This window comes from Carassius auratus, chromosome 7 (genome assembly GCF_003368295.1).
Source record: "Carassius auratus strain Wakin chromosome 7, ASM336829v1, whole genome shotgun sequence".
NCBI classification, from domain to species: domain Eukaryota; kingdom Metazoa; phylum Chordata; class Actinopteri; order Cypriniformes; family Cyprinidae; genus Carassius; species Carassius auratus.
This window is the reverse complement of record NC_039249.1, coordinates 10,275,343-10,303,342: the sequence shown is the minus strand read 5'-3', so window position 1 is coordinate 10,303,342 and position 28,000 is coordinate 10,275,343. Positions and strand designations below refer to the sequence as shown.

The window sequence follows — 28,000 nt, the reverse complement described above, 5'->3', positions numbered from 1 at the left end:
ACATCAGTTTTTCATGGACTGGTATTTTATTTACAAAAACATCAAGCATAAATGAAAAACGTGGCTCATTATCGTGTGACGTACAAACACTGGGCTCTTCTACACGACATCAGAGAGGAAGGAATGAAGGATGGAGGTCAGCGCAGGGCTAGAACTTGAACTCTTTGTATTTCTTGGCTCCAGAGCGTGTGTCCTGCGGCTGCGCCTTGCGCTTCTTTTGCTGCAAGGACACAGAAGAAAAAGATTTCAGGAAACACGGGTAAAACACACTAACCATTTACAAAGATGATACAGCAAACACCTTTGTTTATCAGAGACACCTGAACCGGCTTCACTAGAAAATATCTATTTATTGCTTTTAGTGCAGAAATTAATATGGTGATAAGAATTATTTTTCTATTTTATGATAGCATCCTTCGCAAAGCATTAAAAAAAGGTAGGTAATTTTTACCTTAAATCAAAAATGTGAAAATTGGTGTGAAGACAAGAAATCCTATTTTGAAATATAGAATATAGTGATTTTCATGACAATGAAGCACATTGAGTCTCAGTGTGACGAGAAAAATTATATATAAAAGGCCTGATTTTATGTACAAATGTATATTTTTTAAATAAAAACATTAGTTTATATAATCAATTGTGCATATATACTTAAAACAAATCTGCATATTAAAAATATGTAATTAGTATGTGTACATATATGTGTAATATAAAAATATGTAGCCTATTAATTATACAAAAAGTATAAAAGCAGAATTATTCATTTAATTCATTTAATTTAGCAGATACATTTGTTCAAAGCATCTAACAAATGAGGAAAATCATAAGAATGGTCAAATAAATATATATTTTTAAAGCTGGATAGATTATCATTTAATAATTTAATGAGAATCATGAACAAAGACAATAAGGATTTTGAACTAAGCTCTCAAGATTAGACAATAATGGAAATGAAGATAAGTTTAAACTAAAGCACGGTATATCAGTTCCTGTTAGTCTGATTTGGGTTGATGACGGACTGAGCGCATGCATCTGATCTCACCTTCTGTTTGGCGGCGTGCTCCGCCACCATGTCGCTGAAGTCCTCCTTCTCCACCTGCTGCTCTCTGACGTGCTCCTCGTACTTCTGCGTCATGGCCATGGGGTCGAGCTCCAGCTCCTCCGGCGCCAGGGCCACCTCCACCCCCTGAGAGTCTCCGCCCAGCACCGAGACTCCTCCCTTTCGGCTGGTCACCGTCTGCACCACAGAGGAACACATGACAGTATTCAGAGGACACTTCCTCCACCCAGACAGACGCTGCTCGTTTATCTCTCGCTGGTATTATAAACGAGTGCCGTATGGATGGAGTGATTAGCATGTGAGAGATCTGATGGAGATGTGAAGTCAGCGCTCCTGCAAAGGTTATCTGTCGTCTAGATACTGAAATCAAGCAGAAGAGAGAACTCTGGGATACGAGGCGGATGCTGTCTGGCTGCGAGGTGAAATCATTTCTATAAAACACACAACTCTGCAACAGTTCATCTCATGCTTATTAATGCATCAGGTTTTGTTTTCGCAAATATTAATTGGAAGATGATCTTTAATTGGCCAGGATCTTGAATCATGATGCAATTAACTCCAAATTAAATTTTTTTTAGCTATAATCTACCATCAGATAAAAAAAAGGCCCATTTAAATTATATCAAATGTAAATGCATTAATATTGTACGTAATTCAGCATTTATTTACGGTTTAATTATACATGAAAAAATGAAGACTTGCTAACAGGATACGTGAAATAATGAATATGCAATATTGCATATATTTATGAAAATGCTCCTTTAGAGTTATGTTTTTCTAATCGACTAATAGGTTCCTCACACATTGGCTTTTCTGAGGAAAACAATATTTATTAATGTCTTCATGCTGTTTACAATTACGAGACATTGTTTTGTGAAGTTGTTTTGTTTCAACACCTTCTGATGTTCACTCTTGTTTATTCATGTAATAACTAGTAGTAAAGATGAAGAGATGATCTGTTTACGTGCCACATTAGAGAATTTAAAAGCTGAGACTTTGTTTCGAATCAGAAGTAGCAAAGCTTACTGGGATTGTTGGATGACAGGTGCTAAAAATGGGATTTGAAACCGCTGGGAACTGATATTGGTTGCACAAGTGCATTGTTGGGTGTTAAAATGACTGTGTACCGTAGACATGTCGTAGATGTGTGTGGACGCCATCATAGCGGCCCCGACCGGCCCCGTCCTCCTCTCCGGCAGCACTGTGAACAGCTGAGGCGTCTCGTTTCTGAAACACACACAGACACGAGAGACATGAGCATGACAGCTCACCAGACAACACCTGCAGAGCTCAAACCTCACACTTCAATAAAGCCTGATGTATCAGAAAAATGCATGCAAATGTTCAAATTCTGTCCAAACATTGATTTGATACGATCTGATGATTTTAAGTGTGTTTCTCACACAGACAGACACTCACCCGTCCATGGCCTCCTCGATCTTCTTCTTCCTCAGCTCGATGAGCTCTGGGGTCTCCATCCCGGCAGGAACGGAGGAGAAGCCGCCCGGCGTGATCAAGCCGCTGTCAAACAACGAGAGAGCAGACATCTGTGAGTCCTCGTGTCTCAAACACACACACACACACGAGCCAATCAGAGACGAGCAGCACCTGTCTGCAGGCGTGAAGAAGCCCGTCTCATCCGGTTTCTCCTCGTCGCTCTCCTCCTCCTCCTCCTCTTCCTCAGACGACTCTTCATCAGACGCCTCCAGCTCGCCCCACGGGGTTCGATCCACTTCCTCGTCCTCTGCTTTGGCCTGTGAACACGATCACGCAGACTCAGATCTCCTCACAATCACTGACTCAGAACATCAGTTCAAGCAATGAGGCACGTGTTCAGGATGTGATTGGGCGGTCTGCTCACATGGAAGTCTATGGCGTTGGTGCCGAACACGTCTCCGTACAGCGGTCTGCCCGTCTCGTCCACCGGGGGTTTACCCCATCCGCCCGCATGATACCCAAACGAACATCCCTGAGAGAGACACACACCTCATCAGGAAGAGTTATAAAAGCTCTACTCTAATGCTTTCAGGATAAACCATGGGCAAATACTGCAGATGGTGTGTGTTAGAGTGTCTGACCTCAGGGATGGGGGCGTTCAGGCCGGGGATCTTCAGGTTTGGGTACGAGGGTGGAGGTCCGTATCTCTGCATGGCGATCAGCCACGGAGGAGGAACTTTGTGAGAGTTCTGCGGAGACACACACACACACACACAATCACAGAAGTGTGTACTTCCACAGCTGGTGTTGTGTAAAGCAGCGCAGGATGAACACTCACGGGTCCGGTGGGCATCCCGAGAGCCACTCGCAGCTCAGCGGACAGATCGCCCGGCTTCTTCTCCTTCAGACGCGTCTCGAACTCTTTACCCTGACACATGAGCACCGGAGCAGAGTTAGTGACGCTCCAGGAGTGTCATCATCACTCACATCAGTAACAAACGCACCTCGTAGTACAGGTCCCCGTGGATGGTGAGCTTGGGCTTGATCTGCCACTTGAAGAAGGCGTCGTGCAGCTTCTGGTAGTCGATGTCGATCTTCCCCATCTTGGGCCGAACTTTCTCTCTCATCTTGGTCTTCATGGTTTTGGCGTCTTCCTGCAGGAACACAGAGACGCCAGTGAAGCTGACAGCAGAGCGTTTAAATGAAGCGCTACACATTGTCGTTTGATGCCCTTGCTCAGGAACAGAGCGTGTGAGATGTGTGTGAGCGTGCGTGTACCTTCTCCTGCAGAGCTTCTCTCATCTCCTGGATGCCGGTTCTCCTGATGAACTCGGGCAGCTCAAACGGGGGCTTCTCTATGCCTCTCTTGCCCTGCAGGTACTTCCTCTTGAAGCACCAGTGACGGGGCACAGGTACCGTGTTCCTGGTGGCCTTCAGGTGAACCAGCAGCTTGGGCTCCTGCGCCGTCACGTCGTGCATCTCCACCACGTCTGGACGCGCCACGAGCTGAGGAACACATCAAGAAACACTGAAGATAGCACTGCATCCACTCTGAAGTGAACTGAGCATGCTGTTTTAATGCTAAGTCTAAATGTCATTATGATGAAGACGGCTTAGTGCTATGCACTTCATATTGAAGGATTAGATCAGCCAAAATTAACTGATAATGTATTTTAACATTTGGAGAAATGTAGCATTGCATGACTCGCTCAGCAACGGATGCTTTGCAGTGGATGGGTGCCGTCAGAACCAGGTTACTTTCTTTAACTGATGGAGTGATGTGGATTATTTTATCAGCAGTTTGGACTCTCAGTCTGACGGCACCCATTCACTACAGAGCATCTGTTGCTGAGCAAGTCATGCAATGAAAAAAAAAAACTATCTTTTATGACTAGAGCAAATTTTGATTCAACTATTCCTTCAAGCTCATTTACAGTTAAAACATCTAAATCTTAAGGCATTGAACTCAGAAGTGGTTTTAGGAGTAATTTGGATCAAACGAAGAGAAATTAGTTTCATTTGTTACCTGTTTGAGCTCTGCCACCGTCAGCCGGTTCATCCTCCTGAGCTTCTTTTTGGACAACTTGGGCAAGTCCTTTTTGGTGTCCTGTCAAACAGGAAGTGGACGGCGTTAGACAGGAATACCGTCAGGAAACCACCGCTGTGGAAGTGGCCTTCAACTCACCTCGTCGCTGTCGTCGCTGTCCTTCTTCTCCAGCTCGAAGCCCTTCTTCTTAAACGAAAGGATTTCTGGCTTCTCAGGCTTCTCCGGCTCCTTTTCCTTCTCCTTTTTCACGTCATCTGTCAGCTGTGATAGAAAGCCATTGAGCGCACCATCCATCAAAACACGAGAGTTATGTTCAGTCTTTAAAATGTCAAACTGTGATGGCTGAGTGTGAAGCAAGCAGCAGATCAAACTCCAAACAAGCGGCATTCTTTACATTTTCTCACATCAAACACAAAGTTTTCCGGTTTAGTTTCAACAAAACAGTTTCTGGAAGCTCCTCATCTCAAAGCATCAACGAACGTAGCATTTTCTGACCTTGAAGGCCTCAAAGATCCTCTTGAAGATGATGTAGTTTGGGTCGTAGACCGCAGGCTCCTCCGTCACGTACTCGATCTCCACCTCGGGCTCCTTGTCATTGCTCTCCTCTTTCTTCTTCTCCTCCTCCTCCTCCTGCCTCTTCTTTTTGTTCTTCTTCTTCCTGTTCCTGCGCTTGCGATTTTTCTAGAAGTAAACCAGGAGAAACTCAGTAAGAGATCAACGAGAGCCTCGCCAACGCTGCTCACAGATGTGCGGACACCTACATCTTTTTTAGAAAGACCGCTCTCATCGTCCTCGTCCGAGTATCCGCGGGTGGAGGAATTATTCAGATCCGTGTCAGCGCTCTCCTGGTCATCATAGACCTCTGTGGATAAAACCAGCAAACGCAAACACTCACTCTCAGTGCAAAAGACAATTCATGTTTGGATTCAGCAAATAAAGCAGCTAAATTACACACCTTTTCTAGAAAGCTCACATTTTAAATAAAGAGTGCAAGTGCATGAAAGACACATGCATTAGTCATTAAAAAGAATCCACAAGCTAAACTGTAAAAAAAACCTCAAGCAGCGGTAATTTTCACTATGATTTGATTCATTGCACGCCTTTGAAAACTACACTGAGTGTTTCTCCTCTGATGATCAGACTTGCTGTGCTGGAGTGCTCTCGTCCCATAAATACGGTCATTAGCAGTATTAAGGTGGCCGGTGGATTGTCAGTGACCTGTGGGGGCGACGCTGAGCTGCTCCTGCCTCATTTCCTTCAGCTGCAGGATCTTCTCCAGAGCCTGAGGGATCTTGGGTCCGATGCCCACTTCCTCACCCTGCCACGACTGCACAAACAAACAGATCAAGATGAGTGAAGAGACTGGGTTTGTGTGTCAGACCGATCATGTGCTGAGGCGCTCAGGGTCTCACACCTCTCTGGCGTCTTCTCCCGGAGGGGGCGGGACCTTCTGTCGTTGATTGGCAGATTGGGGCAGGAGAGAAACTCCTGGAGGGGCGGGGCCACCGGGAGTCCCAACTACAGCAGGACACAGATCATGTTTAAAGTTAAAATCACTCTTGTCAGCAATGATTTGAAGGCTGCAGTCATCTCAATCCAGTCTGGTTCACAAAAGGCAAGACACATAAGGTGAATTGGGTCCAATAAAAAAAAAAAAAAAAGTAATTAAACACTCCCTATGTTGATTGAACACATTGCAATCTTTCTGAACGTTATGTTTGAATAAACAAATGAGGCATTATGTAAGTAAATATGCACTTGCATACATTTCCAGAAAATACATCTCAACATTCATTTTGAGAAAACAACCTTTAAAAAGTGCTAAAATCTACAGTGCACTAAAATAAACACTTACATGTGTATTGTGAATGTTTTCTTTCCACTAGACTGAAACAGCATGTAATGAAAAGCCAAATATATCTTAAATCTCAAAATTAACCAGTGCAAGTAAAAAAAAAAAAGAAAGTGCTTTCCTGTGTTGTCTTGCCTATTATATATTATTAGTGAAGTAAAACCAAAGGGCATCCCATCAGCATATCATCACATTAGGTTAAAGGTGCTGTATGTGAGATCTTGACTCTAATAAAGCATGAAAATACCATCATATGTTTGCAGATATTTAAGAAACATGCTAAGTTAACATACTTGTGTATCAGCAACAAGTATATCAGCACCCGGGTTGCCAGTTGGTGGAAAGCACAGCATATTTGATTGAATTCATTGTTGAGTTTGCTTGTTCCTGTTTGTGTCATCAATCTGGCAACCTGTGTGTGTCAACTCTGAGGAGGAGGAACCAGGTGAAAAAAACCCTCTCCAATATTTTGAATTTGGACTGTTATATGTCAATCCTACATACAGCAGCTTTAACATAAATTCCGAGCATCCTGGTGAATCAGTGTTTGGCAGTGTTTCTGCAGTATGAAGGCGGAGGGGCGCTGACCTCTGAGAGGCGGGATGGGGGGCAGGAGGTTGGGTCGTGGTCCCAGTTCAGGTCCTCTGGTGCCTGGTGGAGCCCCCTGCTGGATTTTAGCAAGTTCCTGCTGCCTCTCGTGTTCCAGAAGCACAGCAGCCTGAGACAGAGACAAACACACACTTTATATGTACAGACTTAACACACGCACAATCGTCACAGAATACACATCAAAACATTTAGACCATATAAAAGATTGTGATCCATATGATTTTTTTCTGTCTTTTATGCTCAATATTTATTTGAAATAAAATACAGTAAAAACTACAATATTCCGAAATATTTTCCCATGTGAATGTGTTTTAAAGTGTAATTTATTTCTGTGATGCGCAGCTGTATTTTCAGCTTCATTACTCCAGTCTTCAGAGCTGAAACACATTGTAATAATACTGTAACATGGCTTAAATGTCACTTTTGATCAATTGAATGCATTAACGTTCATAATAATGTTCCTGTAGCTCAATTGGTAGAGCATTGTGCTATCAAGCGCAAGGTTGTGGGTTCGATTCCCCGGGAACACATGATAGGTAATAATTGATAGCCTGAATGCACTGTAAGTCGCTTTGGATAAAAGCGTCTGCTAAATGCATACATTTAATCATAAATCCCAAAGGTTTGAACAGTAGTGCATAAATAATTCACAATCAAACAGCGGAGATTGCCTGAGCCAAATCCTTCTGAATTCAGCAGCACGGTTGAAAACAGCAATAAGGGTAAGTCTTTCTCACCCGTTTCTGCTGCTCCAGGAGTTCATGCTCCTTCATCTGCTCACCCATCACCCGTGAATCCCCCTGAACACACACACACACACACAGCTATGACCCAAGTGAAACTCCTAACTGTGGAACACCATTTAACCTGTTTAGCATTGCATCTTAATTCAATTAAGTGTGTGTTTATTGATGATGAACGAGATGCAATCGTGCATATCTCTGATCAGTAACGCTCAGAACGTATTGCACAAATTAAAAGGACTGTGTCTGATAGAAGTGCCTGAGCTACCGAAGTGGAGTCGCTGGTAAAGTCACGCACCTGAGGTTGAAGTGTAATGTTTCACACACAGAGCTGTGTCTCTCACCTGCGTGGCTCTGTCGTCGTGCTGCATCATGTGGATGGGTGGAGGACCCCCCATCATGTTCATGGCCTGCATCATGTTCATGCCCGGCGGAAGGGGCATGGAGGGCATCGGGGGCATGGGCGGCAGACCTGGCATCTGACACACACACACACACACAGAGATACTGGTCTTTACAAACACAACTAATCTAAACAAAGCCAGAGAGAGAATAAACAAAACATGGCAGTACCGTAGCAGTCATGATCTTGTCGTCTCCTCCTGGCATGTTCGGTTTAGTTAAGATCATCCCAGACTGCAGAAGAGATCAATGTACAGCTCAGACAAAGAAATGCATCGCATGAGCAGATCTGCAGTTAAAGCGTGCGTAAGTTACCTGTGCGTAAGATTTCAGTCGCTCTATGAGCTCCTCTCTGGGACCTGAACAACAGAAAACACACACAGATGTGTGACTCTGGAGAACAAAACCAGTCAGAGCAGCTCAGGTTTATTTGTAGTAATAGACAATAATACACTGTATGGGTCAAAACTTCTGATGTTTCCTTTTAGGCCGAAAATCTTTAGGATATTACGTAAAGATCATGTTTGTTTTTGTATCACATATGATAAACAACATCTGACTGAATTAAACATGGTTTTAGATGAGCAACATGTGTGGTGTAGATAAGAGTTTTCAGTGTTATAACACACACACACACACACACACACACACACACACACACACACACTCACTCACTCACACACACACACACACACACACACACACACACACACACACGAGCGACTTCACTTACGCTTAACTTGTGCTATTCACAGTCTTACGTGTTTTATTCACACGAATAAATGTAAACACAGTTTCCCATAAGACGTGTTTACGTGCGGACACACTTTAACGTGAGGTTTTGTGCAGTGAAGACCTGAGCAGCAGACAGGGACATAACAGGCTAAGCGGCTAACGCTAGCTCGCGAGACACACAAACAAAGCTCGTGTTCACACGCGTTCATCTCACCCATGTTAGGAGCTCCGAGCTCGGCCAGCTTGGCCTGCAGCTCGCCGTGGGTCCATGTGTTAATATCGGGATTTGAATCAGCGCCCGGTGGCCCATCGCTAGCCATGATGAAGCTCTTCGGAACAAACGCGTTCAGCCGCAAGGGATCACGGGAACGCCACGCACTTCCGCAACGGGCTTGACGCATAGACAGTAAAAGAAATGGACACAGCGACCCCATTGGAACTCAACTGAGACAAATGAAGCCCAGTTTTAGCGTTTTTTAGCACTTCCGTTTCTGACGCGCAAACTCAAACGAAGCTTGACGACGTCAGCAACCTGTCTGACAGATGTAGATCTTCTAGTAGCTGTGCGTGCAAACTGCCATCGTTAATCTTGCAGAGACGGCGAGCTTGAGCGGGGAGTTCTTTGGCTTGAGTGAGCAGGAGTAAGTATTCTGATTAATTATTTTGTATAGTATTTTAAAATGTAACGCCAGTACGCCATATTAAGTTAATTGCCTGCGAGCTTCTCCTCCTGTCTGTACGGTAATGCGACAGAGAGCCGAGTGGTTATGACGCAATCGTTAGCCTATTTTTTTACAAAAACTGTTTTTACGGGGCCATAATGTAACATAGAAGGTAATGGAGCCCTTTATACATTGTCGTGTATCTTTAGAAATAAATAATGGACAAACAGAGTATTTAAATGCCTCAGATGTAAAGTTATTCGCTGTCAAAGTGACGCCAAAATGAATGGGAGTCAATGGGAATGCTAACGCAAGTGAAGTTCTGCTAAAAGATGGCAGCCCCCACCCGACTTCAACTTCCGGTCGAGTTCCTTGCCCCTTGGCTTGACGTCACGCAGTTTGCTCGTCTTCTTCTTCTTCTTCTTCTTCTTCTTCTTCTTCTTCTATGATTTTATTTTTATTATATATTTGAGAAAGAACTTTAATAAGAAAAAAGAAAAATAATTCTGCTCAATTAAGTTGTCTGAGAACAAAAGAGCCTTAAAACATTATCTATGTGTAACTCTTTTCTTTTTTTCAGTGTCATGTAATTCTCATAATTTGTTAATGTTTAATTTAACTTATATTATTCCCCCTGTTGTATTCCTATACATATATATTCTGTTGTAATCTTTTATTGCTTGTGTATTGTTTTAAGCATTAATAAAAAAAAATAAATAAAATAAAAAACAAGAACAACAACAAAAAATCTTCTTCTAGGATTTTACGGCGGTTGGCAGACCAACTTTAAAGGTGCATTCCCGCCACCTACTGAAATGGAGTGTGAAGCGCATAATGAAAGGAAGTTTGCTCGGACGCGTAGATTTTATTTAAAGTTTTAGTAACTTTCTTGTGCAATTCATTTATATTAGTTTTTCATATGTATATATGGTTTTTTTCATATTTATATATTTTATATAATTATATTTGTTTTATTATTATCAGTTTTAGCTTTAGTTTGGTGCATTAAGGTAAACTGAATTAAAGAGTTTCCTTGGCAACTTGCTTAAATAATTATATTAAATAGGCTATCTAATTTTTTATATATCATAATATATTTCAGTTAACGTGTAACCATAAAACGTGCAGTTGTTTTAAGATATTTCACAATAAATATCATGGGGAAACTGCGAAAAACTTTGTATATTGGTTATACATTTTACATAGTTAAATCTAATATATATATATATATATAATATGATAATATGAAAAATTGCACATGTGTTTCTTCTTATTTTAGGTTGTCCGGTTTGCTTAGCGTTTTCGTTTTGTTGCGTCGCGTCGAACGCGTAACGTCGCTCTTTGATTGGTCCGCTGGATGCTGCACGCGTCCATCCCCAGCTCTGGGACGCGTCGCGTTTATCACGCATCGCTCAGACGTGCCCCGGATCCGCTGGGCGTTTGTGCTGCTGGTGGGGTAAAATCAGCAGCAGGACATTAAACTACACGAACTCCAGATGTGCAGAGCATCGAAGAATAGCGCAAAACTCTGGAGTCAATAATCTGTGCTCATACTCGGAAGTGTGCTACAAATCAAGACGCGAGGTAAGACGCTTCGGACTTTTCTGCATCCGTGCGAATGAGACTTTGTTTCACTTTTGTACTTTCCCTCCTGTCTTGTTTACAACGGATATGTTTCACGTAAAGGTTGTATTATAGAATAAACTGTTCATCAGGCAAAAGTCTTAACATCTTTTAACGTTTAAAACATCAAAAGGCGCGTGCACTCCATTTCCTTGTTTTACAGTTTCTGCCTTTACACTGACCATTATTAGCTCTCATAGTGTTGCCATGCATGCATTGCTGTTATAAACTAGTAAATCATTCAGGAACATGTTTAGTGCGCGCGAATGTAATCATTTTCGATTCTTTGTATACATCTAGATTGAATTCACATCGACTTATCCATAACACAAGAATAGTTTGAGGCTGAAATGCATGCATGCATGGCTATTAAAAGCATTTTAAACACACACACACACACACACACACACACACACGGTCAGCTGTTGTGGTCAGGGTGGGTGTGTATTTTTTATTGAATAACAGGAAGAGATGAAAACAAGTGGTGTTTCACCATATAACTCTATTATTTCTTATCTAAAATCCACACCCAGGCCACTTTGGTAACACCAAGGAAACACTTGCAGTTACTCCCAAATATAACAAACATCTATAGTTATTATTTTTTTTAAATACCAAATTTATATCATGAAAATTTGAGATTTTAAAAACTCATTTTTATTTACTCATTTATACATTTTTAGCTACTTTTTATTATTTATTTGTACATTGTGTTTCCACTGACCCCCAGTTTGAAAACCCCTGGACCCTTTGGTTTCCTTTTGGCTCTTGCATCTAAATCTGCTTTGCATTAAAATCTGATCACACCTGGATGTAACCTGAGACCGCGCTCACACAGAAGTGTCATTCTGCCACTGTTGACATGTGATGGTATCACAGCGTTTCTATCGATGTAAGCAGCACTGTTTACGCACGGTAGAGTGGACATGTGCCATGGCTTGGAAAGAGGGTCACTGTATGTGTGTAACAGAGAGAAGAGCAGAGGCTGTCGAGGGTGTTGTCTGTGAATTCTCTGAGTCACAGTCAGCTACGCCCAGAAATATGAGAAAAATCACACCTGTAGGCTACATAGAGCTGACCTCTCGAAACAATCTCTGCTTACACACATTACCAAAGAGCACAGAGTGAGTAAAGCAATCTGGAATGCTTTTTATTTTAAAGAATGCAAGTTAGTTGTTTATTGTTGCATACCTTTGATCAATGTTTAATTTAAGTGCATAAGTTAATTTCAGCACCATTAATTGCACCAAGCGGAATTGCTCAATTATTTTTGACTAATACATATGCACAAGTGCTATTCTAGTCAACACACATTATATAATATAATGTAGCCGGCGTTCTGGTATCGGTCTTGTGGAACGTGTTTTTCCTCAAGTGTTTTCTCAGTGTGTGAACGTCTTGAGTCTCTCTCTGATTGGTCGACAGCATCTGTTCAAACACAGAGGTTTCATGACGTGTCTTCACTTGTCATCGAGGAAACTGATCTTCTCAGCCCTCCAGAGACAATTCAACATTTATTTAGTATTTTTGTGAGCTTCTGTCAAATAAAGTCAGAAACGGATGATAACAACACAGTCATAAGGGTCCATTTTTTCTGAAACTGAGATTTATAAAACATCTGAAATACAAAATTCAATACTAATCAAAAATTAAGTTTTTATATATTTATGGTAGCAAATGTACAACATTTACACAAAAAGAGAAAGAAACATACTATTTTCTTGTCTGAAAATCATTGTTTTATTAACTTTAAAAAATAATTTCCCTCCTCAAATTCTCATTATTGTAGTGCCACACACACACACATATACAGAGCACATTTGAGTTATTTATTCATTAATTGAGAAATTATTATTTGGGAAAAGGGCTCAATTGTAATAGACAGACAGACAGACAGAGAATATATTTCATGTGCATTACTGTTACTATTCCTGTTGTTTATGAGTGCTGTGTGAATCTCAGCGCTCGTTTACAGTGCTGGATGTTTTCTGGCAGATGGCTGGAGGTTTGCCAGCAGCGTCTGACATCCATTCTTATCCTGAGATGAGCAGGAGACGTTCAGAAAGAGCTGGTGTGCACGAAACAAGCCACCTACCAAACACAAACTCATCAGAAAATCACTGCTGGAGACCCGGAGCAACATTTAAAAGTGCTTCCTCCCGTCTCCAAGCTCAGATGCACTGATGTTTAGTCACTGTTGAAGCCCTGAACGCTGTCTTCGTCCAGCTGGCACCCATCCACACATGCGTCTGCAGTTTAACACAGTCCTGGCAGCGCGTCTCACGCACCACACCCTTCACTGCTCCACTTTCTCCCTCTCTCTCTGAAGGACACTCAAGTCACGCTGTTCACAACCAGTTCCCATGAAACTGATGAGTAAATGATACGAGCCCACAGCATTACAGTCAAACTAATGACAGGTAGTTTAGGATTAAAGGAAGTTTTTCCGAGACATATGAGCACAGATGTGTGTGGTTTAACACAGAGATGGTGTGAATCAGAGCTCGGTTCCTCGGGTAAACTGCAGTGTGAGAATGAATGAAGGAGGGGGGAACATTAGACCAGTTTAACAAGCTCAAAGAGCTGAAGGGACGTGCTTATTCACTGTACATAGTGCATACTTGCAAGATGAAGTGGAGTTTGTTTCTTCATCAGGTTTGCTCAGCAGTGGATGCTCTGCAGTGAATGGGTGAAGTGAAAGACAGGAACAAATCCATCATTTCGATGTTTTTAGGTTGTGTCAGCAGATCTCAGGCTTTGTTGGAAATGAATGTGAGTTTATTCTGCTTTGAGAGACGTGTCAGGAGTATCATATATAAGCTCGGTGTAGTCGAAGTGTCCTGTGGGAAACTTTCTTAGGGTGAAATTGTGCAAATAAAACTCCATTTGAGTCGTTCTAAACCTGTGGGACTGTCCTTCTTCTCCTGAACACAAAAGAGGTGTATTTTGAAGAATGTCAGTAACCAAACATTCAATGGTAGCCATTGACTGCTATTGTATTTTTTCACCATATTATGACTGTCGGTGGCTAATGAGTAAATGACAGAATTTCAACTATTCCCTATGGACTCGTTTCTTCATATAAGGGTTAAGTCCTGACTTTCAAGGTTGGAAACATGTCAGATAAAGAATGATGCCCAAAAAAGAACTGATATTGAACATGTTATAATTGCATATGTTTGCTGTAGTATTTAGTTTGTGTACTGTACATGTTGTGCCCTGTCAATTAAGAATAGCGATGGAAATTTGACTCATCAAATACATAAAGCATCAAATACTAAACTAAACATAGCCTTTCCTCTTTATAGTGTTGCATTAGTGCCAATGTTCTTCTTGTCCCAGATGCAAAAGCAGTGTAAAGTAATGTGAAGTTGTTTATATGACAAGGTTATTTTATGATAACAGAACTGTTCTTCTCTAATCCAGGACTTCTGAAGCAGATCCTTCTCAGCTGCTGACTGAATAAAGGACATCCAGCATCATCCTCCCTCTGATTCAGAAGGAACATATTCATTCTACTCCTGGTTTCCTCTGCTGTGATTGGCTCGTCTCTTCCCCTCCCTCCGTTCTCATTGGCTGTCTGCCAGTCCCAGTGAAGCGGGTGAAAGCATGGAGCCCATCTACGCCACAGGGATGGCTGCGAAGCTGCGGAGTCAGTGGGACCGGGACGCAGGTTTGGGGCAGAACCACAACGCTGTGAAGTTCCTGGGCCAGGATTACGACTCACTGAGGGCCCAGTGCCAACGCACCAGGACCCTGTTTGAGGACCACCTGTTCCCAGCCAGCACTTCTTCACTGGGATTCAATGAGTTGGGTCCACGCTCCTCCAAGACTCAAGGTGTGCGGTGGATGAGACCCACGGTGAGCTGGTCGATTAGCAAGTTTGCTTGCTGTTCCTCTTGTCCTCTTCCATTTGCTGTATTTCATTGGAACGGTTCACCCAAAAGTGAAAATGTACGCACCCTCTGGTCATTTAAGATGTAGGTGAGTTTGTTTCTTCATCAGATTTGGAGAAATTTAGCTTTAAATCACTTGCTCCGCATTGGATTGGAGAATTCTGACGGCACCCATTCACTGCAGAGCATCCAATGCTGAGCAAGTGATGCAATGCTACATTTCTCCAAATCTGTTCTGATGAACAAACACCATCAGGACATCCGAGATTTTGCATAAATTGTGTAAATTGTAATTTTTGGGTGAGGTATATCTATACTAACGCTTCACCTCGGTCCTCACATGTGTTCACACATTGCCTAGTTTAACCTTTCGCTCTGCTTCCTGCGCTCTGAACACATTTGTGAGCACTTGTGTGTGTGTCAGGTCACCTCTACTCTCAACGTCCCGCAGGATTTCAGGGCTTCTACTGATTACATTAATGCATGGCTTTATATAACCAGGTCTCTCGTGCTTGTTGCTATGGGATGCTCAAGAACCGAAATGATTTGTCAGGAAAAATTGCTATTCATTATACATTCATCCATCCTGGCTTTATAAACTAGACATGACTTTGAATCTGAATGAGGTATTCAGTGTCTTCACTCTCGTCACTGACAAACATGATGCAGGTGTTGACAGCAGACCACTATATATATGTGTGTGTGTGTGTGTGTGTATGTTTGAGTGAGAGGCACAGTGCTGTGCATCATCCTTCTGAAAATGCTAATCTAATTTAGCGTCACGCGTGTGTTTGCAGGAGATCTGTACGCGTCCCCAGTTCATCGTGGATGGAGCGACTCGTACCGACATCTGTCAGGGAGCTCTGGGTGAGTCTGTCTGAGCATCATCAGGGGAGGACTTTACCTCAAACAACCCTGATTTTACCTCACTACAACCTCAACCACCAGATTTCAGCATCATGCCTCCAGTCTTCAGTGTCACATGGTCTTCAGAAATCAGTGTAATATGCTAATTTTCTGCTAAAAAAACATTTCTGATTATTATCAATGCTGAAAACATTCATATTTTTGTGAAAACTGTGATACATTTTTACCCAGGCTTCTTTTATTAAAGTTCAAAATAGTTGCCACTTTTGATTAATTTAATGCATTCTTTAATATCTTAAAAAAAAATACTTTTGAAATGTAAAGTGTTGTAAAATAAATTTCATAGTCAATATTTATTGTAAGAATGCAAGATATACATATATATAATATACATGCATGCACAATATTATAAATAGGTGCATCTAAATAAACGAATTGAAATAAAATGAAAGCTATGAAACGTAGAAACTGGAGAGTACATCTGGAACAGTATTTGGTGTATTTCAAGACTCATGAAGTAACGTACAGTGATGTTTAAACACAGCGCTTCGTTCATAATTAAAGCTCTCACCCTGCAGTCATTAAATAAAGAGCTGATGTCTCACAGCGGAGCTGCTAATGCATTATGATGACATCATAAAAGGGAACAGTGTTTAAACATGTAAAACCGTGAGGAAGCGCCGTGATTGGTCAGGATGTGTGTGGCGGCCCAGAGACTGCTGGTGTTCGTTTAAAAGCTTTAGTAAACATTGAAACCAAATGACTGACTGTTCCTCTTTTGTATCAGGTGGTTGGGTCTGGCGGCAATTTTAGGTTATTTACACATTCTCTGTGATGTCATGCGTCAGATCATCTTCCAACAGCAGATGTTCAGTTTGGGGCAATAAACTGTCTTGTTAAATTAATCCCAGAGACTGTGGCATGGAGATTTAAAATGAATAAATACAGAGAGGAATGATGGATACGTGTTTAATACACTTTAATTCACTAAATACAATTTGTTGGTGGACTCATAGATAGTTAGACACAATTTATTACACATTCATACAGCACAAAGAGTTAATGTATGTTGAATTTTAAACTAAACAATGTTTACATACTATCCTAGCTCATTTTAAATAAATTTGTTTAATTAATTAAATCTTTTCGATTTTACAGTTGTTGTCATTGACAGGTTCTTATAATTTAACCTCAGATATCTTGAATATGTTTTGTATCACATCTCTTGCCTGCACTAAATCTCACCGTCAATTATCTGTGGTTTGTTTTCCTCAGGTGACTGTTGGTTGCTTGCGGCCATCGCATCTCTGACTCTAAACGATGACCTCCTGCACCGCGTGGTGCCACACGGCCAGGGCTTTGACGGCGGATACGCAGGAATATTTCACTTTCAGGTACGTCAATGTGACAAATGCTAGAACATAAGTGGTTTTTAAAAGTGTTTTTTAAAGGGCTGTTTTAAAGAACCATTTTTGGTTCCCCAAAGAAGCTTTTAGTGAACAGTAAAAAAAAAAAAAAAAAAAGAAATTTTCCTTGAACGGCTCCAAAAAGAACCATTTTTGGTTCCCCAAAGAAACTTTCAGTGAACGGTTCCAAAAAGAACCATTTTTGGTTCCCCAAAGAAACTTTCCTTGAACGGCTCCAAAAAGAACCATTTTTGGTTCCCCAAAAAAGTTTTCAGTGACCAGTTCCAAAAAGAACCATTTCTGGTTCCCCAAAGTAGCAGTGGTGGACGAAGTACACAAATCAAGTACTTGAGTAAAAGTACAGATATGTATAGAGTTAAATATTTCTCCAGTAAAAGTAAGAGTACTTCTTTTTCAATTTTACTCAAGTGAAAGTACAAAAGTACTAAATTTTTTATATACTTAAGTAAAAAAGTACTGTAAGATAGATTTTTGCAATTTTATATAGGCTTCTTAATTTAATTTTATATTAGCACATATTTTTTTTATAATCCTACTGCTCAAAATACCTGGGATGTTTTCCAAAATAACCACTATATGGAGTCAAGATATGTTTGTTGTTGATATGGACTACACTGATGAGAGTGATGTTCACTGTGAAGCTTACACTGTGATGTACCCGAGAGAAAACAGAGATGACCATCTGATCTTCACCAGGAAGAACAAAGTGTTTTAAAGTTTGTTGTTTTACAGAACATCACAGTTATTTATGACATGCTAATAAGGCCTGAAGTTAGGAAGAACATTTTAAGGAAAATATAATTGTATTTTCATAATGATTTTTTCCTTCTCAAATCTTGTCTGTGGTGTAAAAACACCCCTGGCCAAACGGGGTGCATCTCTTCCCCTCTTTGATAATTACTGTAGTTACCATGTTCTGAACATCACATCCTTTCTTTTCTAACCAGATGTAATATATATATAGGTTGTTGAATAAAAATATTTGGACATTATTTATAAAAATTACCTCAAGTTAGCACCAGCTTGTTAGCTAGACAGTTAGCATCAGCTAACAATATTTACTTATTTTCAGTACGGTTATGAATAAACATTCATGTGTGTCTACTCGTCTAGTTAATCCAAACAATATACATATGTATAATATTACTGTTGATAAACAATATAAAAACAGACGTCACATAGGACATGGATGGTAGCATTTTAATAAAACTGTTAATATTACGGCAGCGGGGAATTTGAACATGCACGAGTTATTTTATTTAATCGGTGTTAGTTTAATGGTTAATTTTATTTTGATTTTTTTACCTAAAACACAGAGACGCTGATTGATGTGTCTGCACTGGAGCATTTGAGTGGGCTTAAACAGATCACTCTTTACAGCGGATTTAGTTCCCAAACAACTGACAATTTTGACCTATAAATGATTTTCAGTTACAATTATTAATCCTAAATTTCGACATTAATAACTTACTTTTAGCAACATCAGACCGCACGCGCGCTCACAAGATCTCCCGGTTCTTCTTACTTCTGGAGACTCGCACTAAACGGTTCATTTGAATCAGTGAGTGGTTTTGAATCATTCTAATTCGTAAACGAATCGTTTGGTGCGATTCGTGATCCGATTTAAAGGTTTATTTTGAAAAGACTCAGTTCGTTCATGATGAATCAGACACCGCTTTTGCGTGTCGGAGCACGTGATATATTATAGGGAGTAACGATATGTTTTATGAAATGTAGTGAAGTTAAAAGTACGATTTTATGCTTTGGAATGTAGTGAAGTAAAAGTAAAAGTTACTCAAAGTAAAACTACTCCAGTAAAGCACAGATACTTGAAAATGTACTTAAGTACAGTAACGAAGGAAAGCTACTCCGTTACTGTCCACCGCTGCAAAGTAGCTTTCCGTGACCAGTTCCAAAAAGAACCATTTTTGGTCCCCGAAGAAGCTTTCAGTGAACGGTTCCAAAAATAACTGTTTTTGGTTCCCCAAAGAAACTTTCCTTGAACGGCTCCAAAAAGAACCATTTTAGGTTCCCCTAACTGTTCAGCTTTCAGTGAACAGTTTCAAAAAAAGGAATAAGGTTAACATGCAGTTGTTTCTGTGTGATTTCACAAGAGCTCATGTGTAGCTGTAAACTGTCCTCGACCTTTGCTCTGTAAACACACTAGCATGAGCAGTGGAGGATGAGTATTATAAAATAACGAAGCTCTGCTTGGAAACAGTGTAAGACAGTCTGATCAATCTGCTCCTCGTGTGGGATATTGTAGTGAATTATTGTGCTGATGTGTGTGTTTCTGACTCAGTGAGGTGAGGGGGGAGGGCAGGGCTGATCACTGCTGTTCAAACAAACCTCAATGAAATGGCAGAGAGGATTATGGGTAATGAGGTGACATAGCATGCCAAGAATTCTTTCACAATTTGTACAGGCAGCAAATGACAACACAATATATCTTATTTGAGAAATGCCATTACACTGAATTATTAAAATATTCATGCATCTAAGTATTTTCATATTATATTGAATGAATATCATGCTGCTACTCTGTTACTATCTGAAATAGACACTTAACAATACTTTTTATTTGGTAATACTGTGCAGAATAATAAAAAAGAACGCAATGCAGTCAGAAATGCGCACAAACTGGTTCATCAAACACTCACACACATAGATGCTCTACAAATACACACATATACACGAATTCATGCATGGATGAGCGTGCGAACAAAAACACAGGATCCAGATGTGTTCACTAATGTGTCACACTGCATCTGTGTTTTTGCTGCTAGTTCTGGGACTCATTTAGATTAAATTAGAAGCTGTGTGTCCTGAGTGTGTGTAAAAGCTAATTATGAGAGAGAGAGAGTAAATCACTGAGGGCCACAGGGAGAGTAGAGAAATGCTGCAGTGCATTTTAAACAGTTTACGAGTGAATCTCACATGTCTGGGTCGTATTCAACCCCAAAATCATGAATAAAGTATATTTTGCATAAAGACAATTAATGCTGTTCTATGACCATTTAGATGTTTAACAACGTGCTTTCATGATAATTATTTGCACTATATGAAAGCATCAAATTCATGCTATCTTGAATGAATGACAATGTATTTTGTCATGATAGTAAGCTATATCTTGACAGGCTGTGTGATTGAATCCCACCTCTGTATTATATAAATCAAATATCCTGGGAAGCAGTTCCTCAGAGATGTGCAGCGTGATTGATGATTTCATTGATGTCTCAAATCCACCTTAAACCTTACTTGAATGGCTCTTTACAGAAGTGCACATATAGGACGAGGGTGTGTATGAGGGTGTGTGTGTGTTTGTTATTTATGGTGGATAATGTGAACGGAAATCTGCAAGTACAGGCGATTCCTACTGCACCAATAATTCCTGGAATATAGATTTGTGAATAATGACTTGAGGATTCACTCACAGTAATGCTGCAGTCACTTCATCTCATCATAGTCACCGTAATTATAAGATGACAAACTGAGAGATTGTGCCCCGTGATCCTCCTCTCAGAAAGTCGCATGTTTGATGATGTGTGTGGAAGCCAGTTTGTTCTGTATTTCTGACAAACCCAGAAAGCTTTTCACCACTAATGCAGCAAAACAAACAGCAGAGGATGTGCTTTATCTGTGTATTTTATCTGTGCATGTGATCGTTTCTGTGCAGCTCCTTCAGAGCGCTGCAGTGATGCTTGCATCACCCTGGATCCCTTAAAAACGGATTTTACAAACTCATTTCTTTCGAATTACTGCAAAATACACAAAAATGCATGAGTATGACACAGGTATTACAAGGAGAGGGTGACTTATGAGGACATAACCCATGTCCCCATTTTTAAAAACACTTATAAATCATACAGAATTAGTTTTTTTGAGAAAGTAAAAATGCAGAAAGTTTCCTGTGAGGGTTAGGGTTAGGTGTAGGGTTGGTGTAGGGCCATAGAATATACAGTTTGTACAGAATAAAAACCATTACACCTATGGGATGAACACACTTTACACAAAAACAAACATGTGTGTGTGTGTGTGCCACCTGCTGGACATACACTCTTACAACAAATATTTCTTCAGTGGCATCACTTTTGCAACCTTTATTTTCTAGAGTGTGTGGTTGGTGGTAAACAGCTTTTATTTGAGGAGTGTATCTGCGTCTCTCTCTCTGTAGTTCTGGCAGTTTGGCGAGTGGCTGGACGTGGTGATAGACGACCGGTTGCCCGTGAAGGACGGGAAGCTGTTGTTCGTTCACTCGGCGGAGGGAGGAGAGTTCTGGAGCGCTCTGCTGGAGAAGGCCTACGCCAAGTATGACCATCCTCCTCTGTACACATGAATCAAACACAGGTTATCTGCACTGCTTCAGTCTGTGGTCTCGTCCGTCAGGCTGAACGGCTGTTACGAGGCTCTGTCGGGCGGCAGCACGTCTGAGGGCTTCGAGGATTTCACAGGAGGAGTCACAGAGATGTACGAGTTAAAGAAAGCTCCCGCGGACCTCTTCAGCATCATCGGCCGAGCCATCGAGAGAGGATCGCTGCTGGGCTGCTCCATAGATGTGAGTCTCGCGGTTACAGGTGGAGGCGTTCGAAGGTGGAGTGGTTTTAACCTTTAGATTATGGAGGATTTGAAGCCTGCAAGCCTGAACTGGGAGGAGCTAGAATGTGTTCAGCAGACAACCAATTAGAAGCAGCCTAATTAAATATTCATGAGCGCTGTACAGTCACAGACACATTAATGGGCTGTATTTAGTTAAAATGTTAAGCATGCTGTTTTTATTTATTTATTTTTGCTTTGTTTTTGCAGAATTACATGGACAAACTGTATGTTGAACCGTAGTTGTTATCAATGCTATATAATATTATTCAAATGAAAAAAATATATTTCTAGTTAGCTTTTGTTTTATTTAATTTAGTTTTGGTAATTTTAGTGCTTTAACTTAATTGCCCAGACAACATTTATATTTATATTTGATCTCAGCTTTATTTCAGTTATCAAAAATCATTTATTAGTTTTAGTTAACAAAGATAAGGATGATTATTTTGCTCATCATATTAGCTTTCAATCCATTTGCATTGGTGACTGTGATCAATATCAGTGTCTGACTGCATTATATATCTCTCTTTATCCTCAAGATCACTAGTAAGTTTGACATGGAGGCGGTGACCTTCAAGAAGCTGGTCAAAGGTCACGCATACTCAGTGACCGGAGTGGAAGAGGTGAGCCAGAGACATGCTAAAACACTCACTATACACATCTGTCTAGCAGGATCTAGATGCAGCGTGTCTTTCTGTGACTTGATTGTCTTAGTGTGTGTGTGCGTTTAATCAATGCACGCTATTCGGAAGAGAAATATAATAGGAGTGTGTTGATCAGGTGGTGTACAGGGGGAACATGACCAAGCTGGTGCGCATCAGGAACCCGTGGGGTGAAGTGGAGTGGACGGGATCCTGGAGCGACGAGTGAGGATCACACCAGTGTGCTGACCGACGCTTCATTCATACTGTGGGGAGGATGTTCTGATCTGATCTGTGTGTGTGTGTGTGTGTGTGTGCAGCTCTCGGGAATGGGACAATGTGGACCGCTCCGTCCGGGGCCGATTACAGAACCGCAGCGAGGACGGAGAGTTCTGGTGAGTGGACGGGATCAGAGATGATCAGATGAGGTGTCCTGTAACTGTTGTGACCGTATGACTGGTCCTCTCTCTCTCTCTCTCTGTGTGTCAGGATGTCGTTCAGTGATTTCCTGCGTGAGTTCAGTCGTCTGGAGATCTGTAACCTGACGGCAGACGCGCTCCAGGCGAGTCAGGTGAAGAAGTGGAGCACGTCGCTGTATCAGGGCGAGTGGAGGAGAGGAAGCACGGCGGGCGGATGCAGGAACTTCCCAGGTACCGCAGCGGACCGGGAACGACGGCTCAGAGGCGGGAAAACACCCAAACCCTCACCTGCCTCTTTTGTTTCTATAAACCACAGCCACGTTCTGGATCAACCCTCAGTTCAAGGTGACCCTAAAACACCCAGATTCTCCCGGCCAATCAGATTGCAGCTTCCTGGTGGCGCTGATGCAGAAGGACCGCAGGAAGAAGCGCAGAGAAGGACAGGACATGGAGACCATCGGATTCGCCATTTATGAGGTCAGAGAGCAGATCTGAATTTCCTGTTCATGTGTTTTCGACTCCTTTTCTGATTTGTTGCTTTTTCATCTTTCTTTTCGCAGGTGCCAAGAGAGGTATGATGAGAGCCACCCAGGGCCCTTTAAATCAAGGGCCATTTATTTATACACACATAGGAACTATCTACCTATAAACAGTTCAGGACACCAGATGTCCTGCTCAGATGTTTTAAAGCGGACGTGTGTTTGTGCTCAGTTTGTGGGGAAGTCCGGAGTTCATCTGAAGCGGGATTTCTTCCTGTCTAACGCGTCCAGCGCTCGCTCGGAGCTCTTCATTAACCTGCGGGAGGTGAGCTCACGCTTTCGGCTGCCCGCCGGAGAGTACATCATCGTACCCTCCACGTTCGAGCCACAGAAAGAGGCCGACTTCGTGCTCAGAGTTTTCTCAGAGAAACCCGCTAACTCCGAGTAAGTCCTGCATGCACTGACTGGATCACACATGAGCTTTCTGAAATGTACAGGATCCTAACAGGACATCAAGGATACTTTACTATGGATGTATACTCTGTATTATTTCCTCAAAATATATACATATTCTCTGGCTGATATCATCTCTCTGTGTGTCCTTCAGAGAAATGGATGATAAAGTCATAGCTGATATTCCAGAGGAGGTGAGATGATCAGCTCGAGACACGTTTCTATTGTTCAGCGAGAAGATAAGAGCGACTGCACTTTACTAGAAATATATTGTGTTGAAGGGTGTTATTCGACACCACACGCTTCAGTGTGCTTTTACTGCTAAAGACGTCCTACTACAATAGTAAACATTTATGCATAAATAAATTCAAATGCAAATATAGATTCAAGTATTTTGTCTTTCTCTTGATTGCTTTAGCAACGTCTGGAGGAGAGTCAGATTGACGCTGGGTTTAAGAGTCTGTTCAGACAGCTGGCCGGAGCGGTGAGAGACCGATGAACCACTGCTGTACGCACACATGACATATTACAACACATTTATATGTGATCCTGTGTTTTCTAGGACATGGAGATCAGCACGACGGAGCTGCAGACCATCCTGAACAGAATCATCTCCAAACGTGAGATCTTCATGATGTCTACACAGACAGCTCACTTCTTAGAGCTCTTAAGATCACACTTGAAGGAAGAGAAAGTGATTCATTCTGAGAACTCGTCTCTTTTGTGTGTCTTTATGCACAGATAAAGATTTAAAGACGGACGGGTTTGGTAAGGAGTCGTGTCGAAGCATGATCAACCTCATGGACGTATCCTTTCCACACAATCAGCTTTAAAATATATACATCACTTAATGCGTCTCTGCTAGCAAATACTGCTCACTGGGGGTTTTTGTTTCGTCACCTCTGCTTGTTCATCGCAGTCTTTCGCTCTTAGTGTCTCTGTACAGTCCAGACTGTATTTCTCTCGCTCTGATTGTCCTTGACATGTTTGCAGACGGACGGCAGCGGGAAGCTGGGACTCACAGAGTTTCACGTGTTGTGGGAAAAGATTAAACGCTACCTGGTGAGATGATGTTATATTCATGTTTTTCACAGGTGGTCTTCTGATGGGTTAGCTCAACACATTTACATCTCAACAGCTGCTTGAGCCAGACATTACTACTGACTTCACATCAAAACATTAGCCTGTCATAACAATCCTCATTTACATATAGAACTATTCAAAGTGTTGCAGAAAAAGAAGCATGTGTATTTCTGAGAGTTCCGCTCCTTGATTCTGATTGGCTGAGCCACGTTCAAAGCTGTTTTAAATTACTCTTCAAACAAACACCTTTGTTTACTTCTGTGTGTTGCTTGGCAACCGCTTTGTTGGAACTCTTTCTGAGGAACTACTTTGTTTGGTGGAAGAATACGGTTTATATTTATATCATTACACTCAATGGAATAACTAATAAGAACATGGTTTGAAGACAATTGCATGAAGAAATTAAAAACTGTCAGTTCTGATTGCACGATTTGCATATGTTCACAGCAAATCTTCAGAGACCATGACGTGGATAAATCGGGCACGATGAGCTCTTATGAGATGAGGAGAGCTCTGGAAGCGGCAGGTACAGCGTCTCTAAACTCACGCTTGCTCTGTTTTGATTCAGCTCTGTGTCCTGACTCTCTGTTCCTCCCTCGTTCTCCAGGATTTAAGCTGAACAATCATTTATTCCAGCTGATCATCCTGCGGTACACAGAGGAAGATCTGTCTGTGGATTTCGACAACTTTGTCACCTGTTTAGTGCGACTGGAAACCATGTTCAGTGAGTCACAGAATTCAAGAAGCGGAGCAGTTTTTCATAAGTGCCATAACACAAAATTACAAGAACGTGTACATGTTAAATCTTTTTATGAGTGCAGTGATTCTGACCTGACATGAGCTTTCAGGACAATCTGACGGACACGTGTGTTTTTTACAGAGACTTTCAAGACGCTGGACACAGACGCCGATGGATTCATATCACTCTCGTTCTTTCAGGTTTCACTTCAGTTGACTTACATCAACATTTCTACACAATGCAAACACACATACACACAATACATGTAGTGTTTAGTTAACCTCAGTGTTTCAGTCAAGCAGTTGCATTCTTTGAATGGTCTTTCTCTCTGTGTTTGCAGTGGATTTCTCTGACCATGTTTGCCTGAGATGGACAGATTTTCGCCGTTCGTCTGCTCTCTCTTCTGTAGCCCTGCCCTCTGAAGAGTGCCTTCATTTTTACACTTCTGTAATGCATCTCTATGTGATAAACGGCCTTTATAAACAACCCTGTTTACATAGTCTACATGCAGAACACTGTGCCAAACGCATATCTGAAGCCAAGAGAAAAACATTTACAGTATGTTGTTATCATTTCCGGATCGAGCTGCACGTGTTTCTCCAGAATATCTCTATGCCAAATGAATCATTGCCAGTTTCAATCATTCGTAATTTTTAGCTCTATTTTGTGATCATGAGCTGCATATCTTTCAGTAAATGCCATATTTGATTGTTGTTTGTATAAAGACCGCTGTATTAGAAATGCATGCGCTGATGAACCCAGCTTTACTTGCTAAAGGCGATTTGGGTTGGACTGAATTTCCTGCATGCGGCTGTTTTATGAGACAAACTGTGTGAGATGTACTGAAAAACCAAAGGATCTTTTATCATGCCAAAAGGGACATGTTTTTTTTTAAATGCCATATGCATTAGTTCTGTTTATTATATGAACAATGCAAAACATCCAGTTAATACAATCTAGACAGGAGCAGCAGAACTGGGAACAGATTGATTCGGATTCTCATTTAACAAGACGGCACTTCGCTTTTAATAGAAAGATGTATTTGAAATGGAGGATATTCTTTTTCCCCAATGCCAAGCAAAATGTCTTACAGGATGTTCTTTTTTTCCACTGTTGATTCATTTATGTCGGTTTTCAATAAACTTTCTTTTAAAGTAATCTTTTGGGTGTTCAAGGTCTTGTCAATGTGGCTTTCACCGTCTTAATTGAGCAAATGTTTGTGATAATGTTGGTTGATTTATCAGCATTGTCGAGAATATTAATAGTTCAAGAGGAATAGTTATAATTAAAAATTTGCTTGGGTGACTTTAACTAAAAAGGCTAAAAGGACATGATGTAGCAATAATGAAAACCTTAAAAATCACTTTTAATCTAAAAATTTACAGTTTAATCTAAACGTGTATTTTGTTAACATTTAAACAATATTTTTAAGAAATGAAAAAAAAAAACAAGTAATGTTTACAAATGGTTTTACTTACTTTTCTAACAATTTATTAAAGTCTTTATATTATTAGTAATGAAAGTAGTCAAATTAATTAATGAAGAATTAAGTATTTTGTGAAATGTTGGTAATCACCAAGGGGCAAGGAACTCGACCGGAAGTTGAAGTCGGGTGGGGGCTGCCAGAGCCATATAGAGAGAGAGTTGCGACAACGGAAGTTCGAAATGTTTGGTTGTCACGTGATTCGTGTAGACTTCAAATAGTTCCAGGAAGTGCGTTGGCGGCCATTCAAACTGATAGAGTAGAGTGACAGAACTGCGATTTCTGGTAATAAGGAGCCAATAAATGCATTTATTTTATATGTTTATACAACACACTGACATATGTATGTAGCATGAGTTACAGTTATTATTACAGTAATATTAGTTACAGCGATGTTGTTTTTAAAATATCAAATCGGGTAATATTTGAGGATTAGTGTTCAATTACCGTTATTTTAAAAACGTATTTCAGGCTAACGTTAAGTTTTATAAACACGGGTTGCTGTTGCCTTTTTACGTTACATATTGTCCATTTTTTCACTGATCTAATGTTAACTCATGTCATATCGATGACTTTCAGGTAGTACAGAGACAGGCTGGTAACAGGTGATTTTCAGCTCGCACCGCACTATGGGTCAATTAACTGTTACCAGCAGTAATTAGCATGTTAAATAAATGTAAAATGAAGCTTACTGTTTATAATTCTTACAATTACATATAGTAATATAATTATGTATTATAAATAATATAC

The 28,000-nt window shown here is 41.0% G+C and overlaps 2 protein-coding genes across 2 annotated transcripts; one reads left to right on the top strand and one right to left on the bottom strand.

The window, feature by feature from the left end:
* Positions 1-3: 3 nt before the first annotated feature.
* On the bottom strand, positions 4-9,283 carry LOC113105856 (splicing factor 3B subunit 2-like). Its single transcript, XM_026267207.1, has 22 exons — positions 9,100-9,283; positions 8,466-8,509; positions 8,322-8,384; positions 8,093-8,227; positions 7,743-7,805; positions 6,985-7,114; positions 5,959-6,062; positions 5,763-5,871; positions 5,306-5,406; positions 5,040-5,225; positions 4,683-4,805; positions 4,524-4,604; positions 3,776-4,003; positions 3,502-3,651; positions 3,336-3,425; positions 3,139-3,246; positions 2,922-3,029; positions 2,669-2,814; positions 2,480-2,581; positions 2,188-2,287; positions 1,043-1,237; positions 4-220 (listed from the first exon to the last, which is right to left on the bottom strand). The coding sequence occupies exons 1-22, from the start codon at positions 9,203-9,205 to the stop codon at positions 149-151; spliced, it is 2,544 nt and encodes an 847-aa protein (XP_026122992.1). The 5' UTR covers positions 9,206-9,283; the 3' UTR covers positions 4-148.
* A 1,647-nt stretch (positions 9,284-10,930) lies between these two features.
* On the top strand, positions 10,931-26,922 carry LOC113105862 (calpain-1 catalytic subunit-like). Its single transcript, XM_026267216.1, has 22 exons — positions 10,931-11,131; positions 14,597-15,031; positions 15,864-15,933; positions 17,209-17,327; positions 21,535-21,668; positions 21,747-21,915; positions 22,493-22,576; positions 22,734-22,819; positions 22,915-22,989; positions 23,084-23,244; positions 23,330-23,490; positions 23,574-23,585; positions 23,725-23,936; positions 24,100-24,139; positions 24,364-24,429; positions 24,508-24,565; positions 24,687-24,751; positions 24,939-25,007; positions 25,476-25,554; positions 25,636-25,752; positions 25,909-25,967; positions 26,108-26,922. The coding sequence occupies exons 2-22, from the start codon at positions 14,780-14,782 to the stop codon at positions 26,132-26,134; spliced, it is 2,115 nt and encodes a 704-aa protein (XP_026123001.1). The 5' UTR covers positions 10,931-11,131; positions 14,597-14,779; the 3' UTR covers positions 26,135-26,922.
* The last annotated feature ends 1,078 nt before the right edge of the window (positions 26,923-28,000 follow it).

Bases quoted from the DNA above. Each gene is read 5' to 3' on its own strand.
- LOC113105856 (XM_026267207.1), bottom strand. From the start codon at position 9,205: ATGGCTAGCGATGGGCCACCGGGCGCTGATTCAAATCCCGATATTAAC. The intron at 2,815-2,921 runs GTGAGCAGACCG...TCGTGTTCACAG, and splicing joins CCAACGCCATAGACTTCCAT to GCCAAAGCAGAGGACGAGGA. The intron at 1,238-2,187 runs GTACACAGTCAT...TCTGTGGTGCAG, and splicing joins ACATCTACGACATGTCTACG to ACGGTGACCAGCCGAAAGGG.
- LOC113105862 (XM_026267216.1), top strand. From the start codon at position 14,780: ATGGAGCCCATCTACGCCACAGGGATGGCTGCGAAGCTGCGGAGTCAG. The intron at 22,990-23,083 runs GTGAGTGGACGG...TCTGTGTGTCAG, and splicing joins AGCGAGGACGGAGAGTTCTG to GATGTCGTTCAGTGATTTCC. The intron at 23,245-23,329 runs GTACCGCAGCGG...TATAAACCACAG, and splicing joins CGGATGCAGGAACTTCCCAG to CCACGTTCTGGATCAACCCT.